General features: G+C 39.0%; 1 protein-coding gene across 2 annotated transcripts in view; it reads right to left on the bottom strand.

Annotated features, from left to right (window-relative positions):
* Window positions 1–16,839, bottom strand: part of LOC126266962 (probable proline--tRNA ligase, mitochondrial) — a 102,042-nt gene that overhangs the window by 23,516 nt on the left and 61,687 nt on the right. For both annotated transcript variants that reach the window (XM_049971685.1, XM_049971686.1), the window contains exons 4-5: window positions 12,050–12,311; window positions 2,272–2,453 (exon numbers count right to left, since the gene is read on the bottom strand). In XM_049971685.1, coding sequence (XP_049827642.1) covers window positions 2,272–2,453; window positions 12,050–12,311 — 444 coding nt within the window. The remainder of the gene's footprint in view (window positions 1–2,271; window positions 2,454–12,049; window positions 12,312–16,839) is intronic.

Below are 16,839 nucleotides of genomic sequence, written 5' to 3'. Positions count from 1 at the left end.
GATTACAATTACAAACAACTTAAACTGGAACAACCACATAGAAAATGTTGTGGGGAAGGTGAACCAAAGACTGCATTTTATTGGAAGAACACTTGGAAAATGCAACACATCTGACACTGCATACACTTATACTTGTGTGTTGGCTTCTAGAGTAATGTTGTGCAGTATGGGATCCTTACCAAATAGGACTAATAAAAGACACTGAAAAAGTTTGCAGGAGGGCAGCTCATTTTGTGTTATTGTGAAAAAAGGGAGATAGTGTCATGGATGTGGTATGTGAGTTGGGGAGATTATCAATACAATAAAGGCATTTTTTGCTGCAGTAAGATTTTTTCATGAATTTAAATTGACAACTTTCTCCTCTGAATGGAAAAATATTTTGTTGATGCCAACCTACAAAGGGGGAAATGAACATTTTAATAAAACAAGAGAAATCAGAACTCGCACAGAAAGATTTAAGGGTTCATTTTCCCAGATGCTGTTCTGGAGTGAAACGATAGAGAAGTAATCTGAAGGTGGTTCGATGAAGCCTCTGCCAAGCACTCATGTCAGAAGGCAGAATAGTTGTGTAATTGTAGATGAATGAAAGAAGAAGCCAGAAAAGTGAATGATTGTATCAAAGAATAATTCAGACAAGAAAACTAATAAATTACGAGTCAAATTTTTTTGTTGGTAATTACTTTGAAGAGGCAAAATAAGTTGTACCACTGAGAGACCCATGTGAAAGTGATATACCATACTTCTGAGCTTTCAAAACAAGTATTTTCTCCCTTTGGTGGGGAGACAAGAATAAGTTGGAGAAGGTTGAAAAGAGGGGCAGGGCACCACAACTTTAAGATGAGAGCTATCTACCTGTAGCCTATCTTTCAAGCAATAGAAAAGCCAGGATGGAATGTAATAATATAATGAAAAGCATAGTTGCTACTCACCATGTAGGGGAGATGGTGAGATGCACAAAGGTACAACAAAAAAGCTGTCAGATAGTTAGCTTTTGGCCAACAAGGCATTTGTCAAACAAAGACACACCACACACCACACCACACCACACACACACACACACACACACACACACACACACACACACAAATGCAGCTCACAAACACAAGACCAGAGTCCCTGGGAGCTGGAGCTATTTTTGACAAAGGCCTTGTTGGCCGAAACCTAGCTATATGACAGTCTTTTCGTTGTGCCTTTCTGTAACTCAGCATCTCCACTATATGGTGAGTAGCAACTACCATTTTCATTATATAGTTGTAGTCTGTCTTTGTCATCTATACAGGTCAGTTCCTCTTAATCTGGGGTCTGAAAGACCTTTCCTTCCTGTAATTCTTCTCCAGCTTATTACTCTCTCCCTTCCCCAAGGAAGAAAATATTAGCTTCAAAAACTAGAAAGTGTATTACCTTTACATGTGTTTATTGGCACTACAACACATGTTGCCTCTTAAAGGTAAAAACTGGCCAGCAATTCTCTCCCAAAAACCAAATTCATATGTCTTAAATGCATCTGTCTCATATAAGACACTGTCAAGACTACATGTGTGCTACAATATTGTGTCATTGTTGACACGACTGATGATGGTTTTGGAGGATTCAAGGAAAAGTATGAAACACAGTGCACATAGCCCAATCCTCTCATATAGCAACAAGGAGATCACCAGTTTAATGTCTGCAATATTTTCGTAGCAGGTATAAAATGGGCAACACTTGATGTAGGAACATATTGTGACTGTAATCAGTGGCTGATGATGAACACAAAGGGCTTGAAATGTATTCTCCTATCAACAATATTTACTGGCTTAGACTGGTTCTTATTTATCAAAGACAAAGCAGTATGTCAAAACATAAAAAAATCACAGAATCCAAAGTGCTAACAAGGCATAACACACTATGGAGAAACTAACCTATAAGTAGGAATAGATACGTAACAGGAAGATAAAGAAAGGAACTATAGCCACATCTGAAAGTTCAGAGTTGATGTCAGTATTGTGGGTAAGGTATTTTGAGAGTAAATGAGCCTCATTTACAGAAAAATGATTTGTACTTCTAATAATTATGGCCATTAGTGAGTTGTAAATTTTTTTATAATGTTCAGCAGCTGTAAAAGTGTATGAAAACTGGAGTGCCTGAGTGTTGATAAACTATGCAGTAGTCTTATCATAAGACAAGAAAGCACACTAAAAAACTTTAAAAATTGGGGAAGAACACAATATATATTAAAAAAATAGCAGTTCACTATAAGTCTAGCTTTAAGAATATATTGTATATTAATACCTCTATCCCACTCTGTCTCTTGAAATTTTTGCTTTTGCATTCTGGGCATTCTCCAGAAAAAATGTCTTCACTTACAACATAGTTGCAACTTTCACAAATGTATAATCTGTCTTCCCCTGCTTCAGAAATGAAGTGGTACTCATGGGAAAGAGTCCCACCCATTATACCAGATGCCGCCTGAACTGAGAAAAAAAAAGGGACTGATACATGTAAACAGTACTCTAGATTATGGAACAAGTTTATATTCTACTACTACTACTAAAAAAATAATAAAAAGAAAATAAAAGACATTAAAAATACAAAAAAGTCCATTTGTTCAGTGTACTGGGAGTGTTGTAAACTGCAGCACATTTTCAAAGCAGCTGTAAGAGAAAATACCTAACCCTTAGGCATACTCTAATACACACTACTGAAGTGCCGCTTGAACTGAAAGTTGTTAGTTGGAATTATGTTAGACAAAACAAGTTTATCTCTTACATTTGGCTGGTAAGAGGCAGAGAGGTGGTGCAGCAATAGCTTGGGTTAAATACCAAACATTTACATTTTGATATGTGTGTGTTTAAAAATTACCACTCAGATAAATGCTGAAATAACATAGAGAAAACAACAGCCCCCCCTCCCCCCATACACACACACGGGAAGAACATCTGAAGCTATAAATTCTGTTAAAAAAAAAGTTGAAATGTAACTGTAAAGTATATCAAATAAGTAGGACTGTGTCATTAGTGAAAAACTGGAGAAGCCAGCTATTCTGAACATCTGCTAAAATCGATCTCCTTAATTTAGATGGAAACCTGGGTAGAAAAAATTTTAAGTTTCATGTCACATTTGTCTCATCAACCAGAACTGAGGACCTGTTTCCATGCTAGACTACAATTATCTTTTCTCAAAATAAAAATATGTTAGTATATGATATATGAAAAGAATAATGCTTCATGCCCACAGACTGACAATTGTTCTCATCAAAGGAGATAGCCAAGTGTCATTGGATGGGGGGCATCTTATTTTCAAAAACGCCAGGAAGTTGTCTTTCTATTGGAGTGGATACAAAGATATTTACCACAGGTGAGAGGTACGGATAATAAACTACAGCTTCTCATTTGTTGTCACCGCCACTCACTCATTCACTTGCACACGAGCTTTCTCCTCTGCAATGCAGAAATGGGATGAAAAGAAACTTTAAAGTGTGCTACCATTTGCTTCATGCTCATATCTTCGGTTGCTTAATGAGATGGTTCATTTCCATATCTTCTAATGTGTTGTGATATCCAGCAACCAACTAAGCAACAAGTGGATTCCCTTTCATATTGTTAGGTTATATTTCTGACTTGACTCTTTATTTTGGCATTTGATGTCACTTGTTCACAACATCTCTATCAGCTGTTACCACAGACAATTTGGTGGTTCTAGTGGGAAATGCAAGCCAACTTATATAAAATTCTTTATACCTTTTTTGAAATAAGTGATATTAGCTTACATACATGCATCAGCTCACAGTAAGAACAATTACAAATGCCTTTATGAATTCTCATTTCTCTCGTGAAATCCAGTCAATGGATTCATCATTTGTATGGGCGCATTGTCTGTGGCTGCTTTATAATTATCACCTATGCACGTACCAGGTATGTTCAAAAAATTCCAGAACATTCATAATTTTGTGGCGATGGCATGTTGGCATCCTAGCACATGCCTGTGTTTAATGTGTAACTGCCAGAAGTTTCACTGTTGTATGTCTGTCAGGTATTGTTCTGTGCTGTATTGAGTGGAACATTGTATCACAGAGTTTGTGAATTTCAAGATGGCAGGTTTAAAGGAGCAAACGCATCTGCATTAAATTTTGTGTGAAACTTGAGAAAACCTTTACAGAGACACACAGAATGAAGCCTACAATGATGAGAGCTTATGCCATACTCGATGTTATGAATGGTTCACATGGTTTAAAAATGGCTGGGAGGAAGTTAAAGATGACCCTTGTTCAGGACACCATTCGACCAACTACCAATGATGCTCCTGTCAGGAACATCAACAATATTGAAGATTGATTATACAAGAGATTGCAGAGAACTGTAACATTGCAGTTGGATTATGTCATAAAATCTTGACACCGCATCTTGCAATACGTCATGTTGCTGCCAAGTTCATCCCACGGCATGAGTCAAGACCAGAAACACCATCACCTTGCAATCTGTGAAGAACTTTTGGATCGTGCAAATGAGAATCAAAACTTGTGGTGAGACATGAGTCTATAGTTACGATGTTGAGACTAAGGTTCAGTCTTCAAAATGGGTCAGGAAAGGTTCTCCAAGACTAAAAAAAGTTCGTCTTGACAGGTCAAATGATAAAGCCATGCTGACAGTTTTCTTTGACTTTGAAGGATTAGTTCATTATGAATTTATGCCACAGCGATAAACTGTTAATCGATGGTACTATTGGGACATGTTGCGATGCCTGTGAGAAAATGTGAGAAGGAAATAGCCTGAAATGCGGCCAGACAATTCATGGCTCTTGCATCAGGATAATGCACCCACTCACTCATTCCTATTGGTGCATCACTATCACACAAAAAAGCAAACCCAGTGTGCTGCCTCATTCTCCGTACTCTCCAGACCTGGACTTTTTTTTATTTCCAAAGTTGAAAACCGCATTGAAAGCACAAAGATTTGCGATACATGAGATAAAAGAAAATTCACAGATGGCACTCTGCGCAGACCAGCATTATTCATACCAAGACTTCTTCCGGAAGTGCAAATGGTGTTGGGAGTGGTGTATCAATTGTGGAGGAGAGTATTTTGATGGAGACCATGCACAACAAGTAAAAGATAAGCATAGAAAAATTTTGTGGACGAAGTTCCGGAATTTTTTGAATAGATCTCGTATTAACACCCCGAATGGCCAGAGAAGCTACTACAACACAACCTGGCTACTGTTTCATAAACAATTTCGATCTGCGCACCAGCAGAATGTGGAAGTTGTTCCTAGGGACATGTAATGCTCCTGTGTATTTGCTATGAAATTAGCTACACCACAGGATGTCAAGATGCAACAAAGAAAACTGTACTTCTTTATTAATGCAATATCATGAAATGTCAAAAGAACCAATTACAATAAACATTCAAGGAGTCAACAAACTGTCACTTAGTCTGCTCCAAAGAAGAGACAAAAATACACCGTGTGAATTTATTCTGCTGATGGCAACTCAAACACAGCCTTCCCCTCCCCCACTGCAGTAGAGCAGAGGTCCTGGAACATAATGGTACTTGGATATATGTGCCAGCCTGCTTTAGTGTGGGTTCCTTTATGTGTTGATGGCAGTGTTTTACCTGCTTATGCTGTATCCTCTTTGGTCCATACCGGCATAGTGGGTGCAACTTTCTTCTGCTGCTCATGCCTTATTTCATTAATTGTCACCATCATGTGTGTGGGCTTTACCCATTCTAGGGACATGTTTACCATTGCAGTCTCTTTGCATTGTATGACCTCTTTTCAAACTACTGTACAGCTGAGCATATGACGGTTGCAAAGGTGGACATACTGCTTCAGTCCACAGCATTAAATGGAAACAGATGCTCGGCTCTTTGTGCACAAAAATATTTTGTTCCCCTTGTCATGAGCCAAGTGAGAGCATAGTTTGACTGTGTGTCCCTTCACTTCCTGCAGTACATATGGTAAATCTGTTGTTGCCAGTTCTGAGTGTGCTGCAAAAAAATATACTCACAGGTATAGAGTTTCTCTGTACACCATCCCTTCTGTAAAGCCCCTATATTTGGTTAGCATGCAGAATGTAGACTAGCAAGACTAATGGCTATGTGAAGAACCAACTTTCCATATGGCAAATCAATGACAATTTTAAAGTTCTGTGCCAGCATTTGATAATGTTGTTACTAGCTCGGTGGTAGCTAGTTGTTTGACAGTGCCAAAACCAGCATAGATTGGCCAGTTCCGAGTACAGCGTAGACTCAAACTGCTGCCCCTGGTCTGCAGTCACTTGCAATAGGCAGCCAAATCTTGCTATCCATGTCACCAGAAAAAACTCTTGCTACTATCCCTGCTGAGATATCTGTAATTGGTACTGTCTTAGTCCATCACGTGTATCTGTTGATGGCAGTAAGCAAGTAACAATATCTTTCTGAGTGTGTCAGTTGCCCCATGATATCCAAATGAACATATGAAAATCATTCTGTTGGCTCTGGGGATTCTCAGACTGGTTTGTGGATGTGACTCATTATCTTGTATCTCTGGCATGCTATACATGCCTTCATGTGACAATCTTTTCACAGGTTTGGCCATACAAATCTAGCGGCTAGAAGCTTTATGCTATTGTTGGTGCTTGGACAGGAAGTTATGAATAAAAGATCACTCTCTACGTATGAAAGATCTAGGTATATTTTGACACACATCATGCCCCTTCTGGTAGTCCTTTTTAAAATACAGAACTGCAGAACTTCTCTTTAGATACTTTGTTAGTTGGGGATCTGTAGCATGTGTGGCAGCCAAGTACTTGTAATGTACTGTATATGAGATGGCTATGACTCTTGAGGAAAAATCAACTATGACATTTTCAGCCCCCTTAATGCTTTGTATATCTGTAGTGAACTGTCCAATAAATTCTAACTCGTGTGACAGTCTGGGGGAGCAGTTCTCCTTGGACTTATTGATAGCAAAGGTAAATTGTAACAGCATTAGCCTCCACATATGGGCAGAAATGTTTTACTGGCTCATAAATTGTCAGCAGCTCTCTACCATACATGCTCCACTTCACTTGAGATTCTGTGGGCTTGTGCAAAAAAAAATCTAAAGGCTGCCAGTGATTGTCTACATATTGGTGGAGGGTCACAATCACCGCTTGTTGGTTGGCATTAACTATTACTGCTAATGACGGGATGTGCTAATAGAATCACGTTTTGTAAACTGACCTTTACTTTGAAACTTCCTGGCAGATTAAAACTGTGTGCCCGACCGAAACTCGAACTGGGGACCTTTGCCTTTCACGGGCAAGTGCTCTACCATTTGAGCTACCGAAGCACGACTCACGCCCGGTACTCACAGCTTTACTTCTGCCAGTATCCGTCTCCTACCTTCCAAACTTTACAGAAGCTCTCCTGTGAACCTTGCAGAACTAGCACTCCTGAAAGAAAGGATATTGCGGAGACATGGCTTAGCCACACTCTGCTGCAGAGTGAAAATCTCATTCTGACCTTTACTTTGTCAAAAGCCCTCAGCATATTTGGGGTTCACTGCAATGGCTGTCGGCCTGTTGTGCTCTTACCTGCTACTGCTTCAGTCAAAGGTGCTGGTATCTCAGCTGTCCTTGGTAGGTACTAATGATAGCAGTTTATGACCTCTAGAAAACTCCTGAGCTGGGGAAAATACTGGGTGAGATATTTCTCTGATTATGTCTATTTTGTGCTTCAATCTGCTGGTTCTGGCTGCCAGTACTACATAGCCCTGAAACATTACTTGCTGCTGTTGAAAAGTAAACTTCACCTCATTTCCTACTATACCATATTTATTTATGCAGCAGAAAACTGCCTGGAGATGTTCTTCATGCAGTGCCACTGACTCTGAAAATAACATAATGTCATCAAGGTATGCACAATATTCCTATCCCCACAGTATGTTGTCAATGAAATGCTGCCACGACTGCAGCATTTTTCACCCTGAATGGCATTAGCAAAAATTCAAACAACGCAATGGTGTTATTGACATGATCTTTGATATGTCATCTTCCACTATAGGTATCTCATTGTACAGCTTTTCGTAGTCAGTCACATTGAAAATAGTTGTTCCTGCCAAGTGGTGATGCCCAAGGGCAACTAGGCCTTCGTATCATGCCCAATCAAATTCTGTTTTTGCCACCACAGAACGGCAGGGGCAGGTAGGAGGCAGCTAGGTGCAATCGAGAGGTTAGAAGTAGGGCAGGTGGGAAGCGGTGGGTGCACTGGAAAAAGAAAAAAGTAAAAAGACTGTGGATGTGTTGGCAGAATAGAGGGCTGTGTAGTGCTGGAATGGGAACAGGGAAGGGGGTTGTTGGTGAATGTATTATAGGGAGAGTTCCCACTTGTGCTATTTACCTGGTGTTGGTGGGAAGGATCAAGATGGCACAGGCCATGAAGCAGTAACTCAAATGAAGAACGTGGTGTTGGGCTGCATGCGCAGCAACTGGGTGGTCCAAGTGGCCACTTATGCAGACAGACAGGTTGTTGGTTGTCATGCCCACACAGAATGCAGCATAGTGGCTGCAGATTATCTTGTAGATCACATCCCTTTGATGGGATATGTGATGCTAGTGACAGGACTGGTGGGAGGATGTACGGGACAGATCTTGCATCTAGCTGTATTACAGAGATATGAGCCATGAAGCAAGGGGTTGGGGTCAGGGGTTGGGTAAGAATGGACAAGAATATTGTGTAGGTACAGTGGGTGCCAGAATAGCACTATGGGAGGGGTAGGAAGGATAGTGAGTAGGACATTCCTCATTTAAGGGCATGCATGGCAAAAGGTAGTCGAAACCCTGGTGGAGAATGTGATACCGTTGCTCCAGTCCTGGATGGTACTGAGTCATGAGGAGAATGCTCCTCTATGACCGGATGGTGGGACTTAGGGAAGTGGTGGGTGAATGGAAAGACAAGGCTTGGGAGATCTGTTTTTGTACAAGGTTGGGAGGCTAATTACAGTCTATGAGGCCTCAGTGAGACCCCTGGTAGTTTAGAGAGGGATTCCTTGTAACGAAAAATGTGATGGCCACAGGTGATTAGGCTGTATGGAATGGACTTCTTGGTATGGAATGGGTGGCAGCTGTCAAAGTGGAGGTATCACTGGTTGTTGATAGGTTTGATATGGACGGAAGTACTGACATTGTCATATTTGAAATGGGGGTCAACATCAAGGAAGATGGCTCATTGAGTTGAGGAGGACCAGGTGAAGTGCTTGGGATCTAGATGGCGTTGCGGTTTTGGAGGAATGTGTATAGAGTGTCTTAGCCTTCAATCTAGATAATGAAGATATCATCAATGAATCTGAACCAGGTGAAGGGTTTGGAATTCTAGATGGTTAGAAAGGATTTCTCTAAATGGCCCATGAATATGTTGGCATAGGACTGTGCCATGAAGGTGCCCATAGCTGTACCCAGATTTGTTTTACCTTCAAAGGAGAAATAATTGTGGATTAGAATTTAGTTGGTCATAGTGACTAGGAAGTAGGTTGTAGGTTTGGAATCCATCAGGGTTTGTGAAAGGTAGTGTTCAACAATGGCAAGGTCCTGGGTATTTGGGATGTTAGTGTATTGAGAGTTGGCATCAACAGTGATGAGCAGGACACCACGTGGTAAAGGAACAGGAACTGTGGGAGTCAGTCTAACCATCTAACCTCCCTACAGCATCTATCTGCCCTACCTCTCTCCACCTCAGACCTGTATGCTCCTGTTCTTTCTGACAATTGCGCAATCATGCAATTTAGCTTTCTTTTACACAAAAGTCTGAAGTCTGGTCTCAGGTATTCAGGACATATATAATCACTGGTCACATTTGGGAATTTCAAACTTTATTATCTTTTTGTACACTTCAGTACAACATGTTTTTATTTCATTCATCAAAATTGTAATGAAACCTAATTATTCTGCAAAGATGTAAATAATTCTGTAATAAACTGCAAGACAAACTGACACTTTTATTTTTATGCAGTCTCTTATATGCTGGGTGGTGAAGACATATTCAATTATCAAAACTAAATCTGGTGTAGGAAGGTAAGTTATTTTACTGCCAGTTTACAAAAAATACAGTACAAAAAATAGGCTTGGAAAATTTTGGTAGAATGTAAATAATTCCAGAGAAGGAGATCAGTCACTGAGTAGCAGAAGTGTTCAGTCATCAACAGGCACACACAAAGAAAGACAAGCTAGCTTTAACTTACATTGCGCTGGCGCGACTCTCTCTCTCTCTCTCTCTCTCTCTCTCTCTCTCTCTGTGTGTGTGTGTGTGTGTGTGTGTGTGTGTGTGTGTGTGTGTGTGTGCGCTTGTAGTCTGATTCAATAAGAGATTTATTCTAAAAGCTACCAAGTTTTATTTCTCTTTTGTGCTTGCCTGTCAGCAACTCGATGCTTCAGCTATTCAGTGAGCAGTCTTCCTTGCTCCTGAATTATTAATGCTAAAAGAAGTTCTTTACCTCCATCAGATACTGTATGACAAATTGGAATTTGTGAAGAAACATAGTGAAGTGAAAATTATAAGTGGTTCTGCACTCTCCACAAATAAAAAACTGTGTTATCAAGCAAGGTTTAATATAAGTGTATTTGCAACAATTTGAAAAGAATTCATTCGCAGAGATTCAACGGAATATTACAATTAAGTCTCAGTCAAATTCTGCTCAGATTAATACTGACAAAACTGTTCTTTACTAACAACCAGATACTGTCTCTGCATACTAATACTGCATAGAGATCCAATAGAGTCCACAACAGACAGGTAATTTTTGTACTTACAAAATAAGTGGCATTATATGGAAATGTTTGCATTGTCAAACAATATACTTTGCTGTTAGATCTTTGAGCTTGATTCACTTTCATACAATCTTTATGTATCTATTAAGAGTGTCACATTTTGTGCCATGAGTGTGAAATAATACGACGTATGAGTGGTCTATTAAAATATTGTAAAATCTGGATTTGCAATTGTGCTCTACTGCCTGAACTCTCCCATACTCTGCCAAATCTAAAAATAAACTGGTTCTCACTGACACCATCCTATCCCATTATATGTTGGCATATTTGAGTAAGAATGAAATTTCTTTAATCCAGGCTGCCACTTCTCCAAAAACACTGTTCTTCACGTCCTCTTACCAGTTCTCAGATAAACGCAATTCTGTGATCTCATTTCTTATTAATTTTATTACCTTTGCACATGACATAATTATTTCATATTTAAGACATAAGAGGAGTAATTTCAAGACTCTTGGAACCATAAGTCTTTATGAGTCATTAACTGGGCTTCTGGTCATCCTATTTTACAACAGTTAAACCATTTCCCTAGACAGATGGGTCGTCTACGAATGCTGCCTTCTTTAATTCTGATGTTTGTGTACTAGAGGCCAGTCAGTAGCTTTCACTGACACTGATCTGTTTAATGTCAGCAACACCTGTCCACCGTTTAATACTTAAGAGTCATTAGCTACAGTCCAATCATTTACTGAAATTACAGTTGGGTTTTCACTTGATCTGTACCATCAGTTATCATAATCTTATTAATCAACAAATTTCTCAGTGTGGATGCATTCAAGTATGATAACTTGTTTCATTGTCTCATTATTTTGAAAACATGTATTATTCCTCATCATGTAATCATTCATCTATCTGCCAGCACTGTTTTATCATTTAATTTGTGTAGCCTTCTTATTTTGTTTTTCAGTTCTTTAAAATAAAAATTCATTAAACCCGAATTTCATTACGATATGTCGGAATACATATGATGTAGAAATAAATTTTGTAATTCAATGACTGAGTTCTGGTTTAACCATTAAAATGTGCTGTTAGACTTGTGTGATCAATACTTTGATGATAAAAATATTGTGAGAACTATATATCATCATGTTGAATAATTCTTTGCCCATCTTTCCTGCAGCCACAAGCTGAAAATTTACCAGATGGTAAAGTTTTGGTTAACGATGTAACATCTTGAAAATATCTAAAACCATTGGTACATATTGAAATTAGCTGTAGGTATTATTAAAATATTTGAACTTTGAATAAGAAAGACTAGCTAGATATAGAACAACAATAATAACTTACCTTTCATACATTCAACCCCTATTTCCTTAAAGATGTTGCTGTAAGCTGTAGTTACAGTGTCATATGTGACTTCTGCATTTTCAACTGAGGTATCAAACGAGTACAAGTCTTTCATAATAAACTCTCTTGCTCTCATTAGACCAAACCGTGGTTTCATTTCATCTCGGAACTTACTTCCTATCTGATACAATAAGAGTGGGAAATGGTGATGTGATAATTGTGGTACAGATGATATCAGGTCAGTAACTGCTTCTTCATGTGTCTTGAAAAGGAACAGAAAGGGATATCAATCAAAAATGAAATCACAAGGATAACAAAATGATTTATTAAATGTTTGGAACCCACATATAAAAGTTAGTTTATTGACATAGTGAGAACATTTCTTTTCAGTGTCTTGCTGGTAGGTATATCACAATTTTTTTTGGCCAAAGAGGCTTTTCAATTTAATTGCTACAGCTGATTTGCAGACAACACCCCCTAGCTCAAGAACAAAGATGTAGTTTACGAATTTCATTTAATTCATCGCAGTATCATAATCTTTTCTTTGGAATGGAGAATTTATTAACATGGTAGTGGGTTAGGTGGGATGTGGTGTGATGGAAAAGATTGAGATGTGATCAGGTGGAGAATGGTGGGTTGGGGTGCAGTGTGATAGGACAGAGTGGGGTGTGGTGCACTGTGGTGCAGAGGGGTGTGATGTGATGAATTAAGATGGGCTGGGGTGGATTAGGGTGTGATAGGGTCGAGTAATTTGGAATAGTGTGTAGGAGGGTGCATGGTGTTAGAGTAGGTTCGATAGTAGTGGTGTAGGGTGGGTAGCGGTGGAGTAGGGTGGGTGGTGTTGGAGTAGGATGGGTGGCAGCAGTGTAGGGTGGGTGGAGGTGACTTAGAGTGGGTAGTGACGGAGTATAGTGAGTGACGGTGGAGTTGGGTGGGTTGCAATGGATAGGGTACGTGGCGGGTGAGCAACAGTGGAGTGGGGTGGGTGGCAGTGGAGTAGGATGGGTGGCAGGTGGTATGGTGGGTGGCAGTGGCGTAGAGCGGGGGTGATGGAGTAGGGTGAGTGACAGTGGAGTAGGCTGGCTAGCAGTGAAGTAGGTTGGGTGGTGGTTGGGTAGGGTAGGTGGCAGTGGAGTAAGATAGGTGGGAGTGGTAGGTGGCAGTGGTGTAGGGTGGGTGGTGGTGACAAGGGAGTCATATTGATAAAAAAAAGTCACAGGATTTTGTGTAAGAACTGGAAGAATTTTAACCAAACATGTATGCTGTGAAAGTAAAAAACACTGTAGCACCCCACAGCTTAGGAATTGTGGTGTTGGAGGTAATGGTGGAATGTTTGGAGAAATTTAAAAGTAAGTAGGTACACTTGTGATTGCTGCCTGGAATAAAATACTGAGGGGCTGAGACAACTATAGTATTTCAGTGGAATGGTGTTGGGGAGGGAAGGAGACACCACATAAAAGACTACCATTGAGTCCAATATGTAGGTTTTGTGTCTGCTAAGCTGATTGTCATGGCAACAGTAACCTAGGGATAGCATTTTTGACCCTTAATCAAAATGTCATGGCCCTGGGTTCAATCAACGACACTGTTTAGATTCTGGTCAAAGATTCTATTATAAGCAATCACCCTCTATATGCCAAAAGCTTTGTCAAACAGAGAAGATAAAAGTTGTAATGGAACATATTGAGGCTGAAGTATTGTAGAACACAATAAATTGGTTTGGAATATGAACCGATTCAGCCAATTCCATTACGTACATTGGATATACTTTTGCATTTTAACTCGCGACTATGACCAATCTTTATAAAATAATGTGTGCAATGCTACACACTGTATATTTGTCATTCTCAGTACAAACTGGAACAAAGTAATTTATATAAAATATTATGAATTGTCATAAGAAACCACTACAATAGGAAGTGAAATTATAATATAATTATGTTTAAAGAACAGTTTATGAAATTAATTATTCAAGCACTTACAATGTAAATTTTGATTTGAAAGAGTGCAAATTTATTACGTTTCACTAGAGAAATTGTAATTATGCTTTGTCATGCACCTGACGGTGTGTCTAGATGATTACTGTTTTTAATTGTACTTTCTACAAGGATCCTGGGTAATACAAGAAGAGACAGGATAAGAATGAAACAATATGAAACACTGAAACAACCTTTAGGTTAATTCCCTAAACGAAACTAAGAGAAAAATAGGCATAAATGGTTTGGCCATGTTAAAAGAATTGGCCCAGAAATACTTTCAAGAAAAGCTCTAGAACAGACAGAATCTATATCTACATCTATATTCTGCAGACTACAGTGAAGTGCATGCCGGAGGTTATATCCCATTGTACCAGTTATTAGGGTTTCTTCCTGTTCCATTAATGTATGGAGCATGGGAAGAATGATGGTTTGAATACCTTTGTGCATCCAGTAATTATTCTAATCTTATCCTCATGATCCATGTGTGAGCGATATATAGGGAGTAATCATTTAAATCCAGTTCTTGAAACTTTATTAATAGACTTTCTTGGGATAGTTTACATCTGTCTTCAAGAGTCTGTCATTTCAGTTCCTTTAGTATCTCTGTTACACTCTCCCATGGATTAAACAAACCTATGACAATTTGTGCTTCCCTTCTCTGTAGACATTCAATATCCCCTGTTAGTCCTATCTGGTATGGGTACCACACACTTGAGTAATATTCTAGGATGGGTCATGACTGATTTGTAAGCAATCTCTACTGTAGACCGAATGCACTTCCCCAGTATTCCACCAATACACCGAAGTCTAACACTTGCTTTACCAATGAATGAACCTATGTGATTGTTCCATTTCATATCTCAGGTACTTGTATGAGTTGGCCAATTTGAAAAGTGACTCATTGATGTTATAGTCATAGGATACTACGTTTTTTTGTGGAGTGCACAGTTTTACATTTTTGAACATTTAGAGCAAGTTGCCAGTCTCTGCAGCATGTTGAAATCTTATCAAGGTTTGACTGAAAATTTATGCAGCCTCTTTCAGATAGTACTTCCTCATAGATAAGCACATCATCTGCAAGGAGCCTGATTTTACTATTAATATTGTCTGCAAGGTCATTAACATGCAACATGAACAGCAAGCATACCAACATACTTCCCTGTGGCACACCTGAAGTTGCTTCTACGTTTGATGATAACTCTAAATCCAAGATAATATGCTGTGTCCTCCCTATCAGAAAGTCCTAAATCCAGTCACAAATTTCATTTGATACCCAATAGGATCATACTTTTGACAATAAGTGTAGGTGCAGTACTGAGTCAAATGCTTTTCAGAAATCAAGAAACACTGCATCTACCTGGTTGCCTTGATCTAAAGCTTTCAGTATGTCATGTGAGAAAAGTTCAAGTTCAGTTTCTCATGATTGATGTTTTAGAAAATCATGCTGATTTGCACTGAGGAGGTCATTTTGTTCAAGATACCTCATTATGTTTGAGCTGGGAAAATTTCCAAAGATTCTACAACAAATTGATGTCAAGGATATTGGACGGTAGTTTTGTGGATCAGTTCTACTACCATTCTTGTAGATGTGTGTGACCCGTATCTTTTTTCAAGAACTGAGATGGGTTTTTGTTCGAGAGATCTATGACGGATTGCAGTGAGAAGAAGGGCTAATTCAGCTCCAAAATCAGTGTAGAATCTGACAGGGATTTCATCAGGGCCTGGAGCTTTGTTCAGTTCTAACAATTTCAGCTATTTCTCAACACCACTGACACTAATACTTATTTCATTAATCTTTTCAGTGGACAAGGATTAAATTGGGGCAATTCTTTTGGGTTTTTATTTGTAAAGGAACATTTGCAAACAGAATTAAGCCTTTCACCTTTAACTTTGCTACCCTCAATTTCAGTTCTTCTCTCATTCGCTAGGAACTGGACACTAACTTTGGTGCCACTAGCAGCTTTTACATATGACCAGAATTCATTTGGATTTTGTGAAATGTATTTTGACAATATTCTGCTACAGTAGTCACTGAAGGCATCAGGCATTGGTCTCCTGACAGCCGACTGTATTTCATTCACCATCTCTCTATTTATAGATGTGTGTTTTGTTTTACATCTATTATGCAGTAATATCTGTTTCTTTACAGTGAATGTATACAATGGAGGTTCCCTCCCATGATGAACTGTTCTACTGTGTACATATCTATCAAGTGCACGGTCAACTATGCTTTTAAATCTGAGCCAGAGTTCCTCTACATACTCTTAACCTGCGCTGAATGTTTCAAGTTCCTCATTGAAATATAACATTACTGATGTTTTTTTTCTAGTTTACTGAACATATATAGCTTTTTCTTGTTTTGGTTGTCCTTTGTGCTTTGGTAATCATTGTTGCTGCAATCACATCATGGTCACTGATACCAGTTTTGAAATGGATGTCCTCAAACAGGTCAGGTCTATTTGTTGCCATTAGATCCAATATATCTCCATTATGAGTAGGGTCCCTAATTATCTGTTCTAGGTAGTTTTCAGAGAAGGCATTTAGTAATGTATCACAAGATGTCTTATTAAAATCACAACTAACCAAACTGTAATTTTCCCGGATAATTGTTGGATGATTAAAGTCTCCACTAATGACTACAGTATGATTGGGGAACTTCCTTACAAGTGAACAGAGGTTTTCTCTGAAGCTTTCAGTTACATCAGGAGATGAGTCTGGTGGGTGGTAGGAGGATCCAATTATCATTTTATGCCCACCCCTGATACTGAGCCTTGCCCAAACTATCTCACATGCAGCTTAAATTTCCATTTT

The sequence above is a fragment of the Schistocerca gregaria genome, chromosome 4, assembly GCF_023897955.1.
Source record: "Schistocerca gregaria isolate iqSchGreg1 chromosome 4, iqSchGreg1.2, whole genome shotgun sequence".
NCBI classification, from domain to species: domain Eukaryota; kingdom Metazoa; phylum Arthropoda; class Insecta; order Orthoptera; family Acrididae; genus Schistocerca; species Schistocerca gregaria.
The sequence above is the reverse complement of the archived record's forward strand: the minus strand, read 5'-3'. Positions and strand labels throughout refer to the sequence as shown.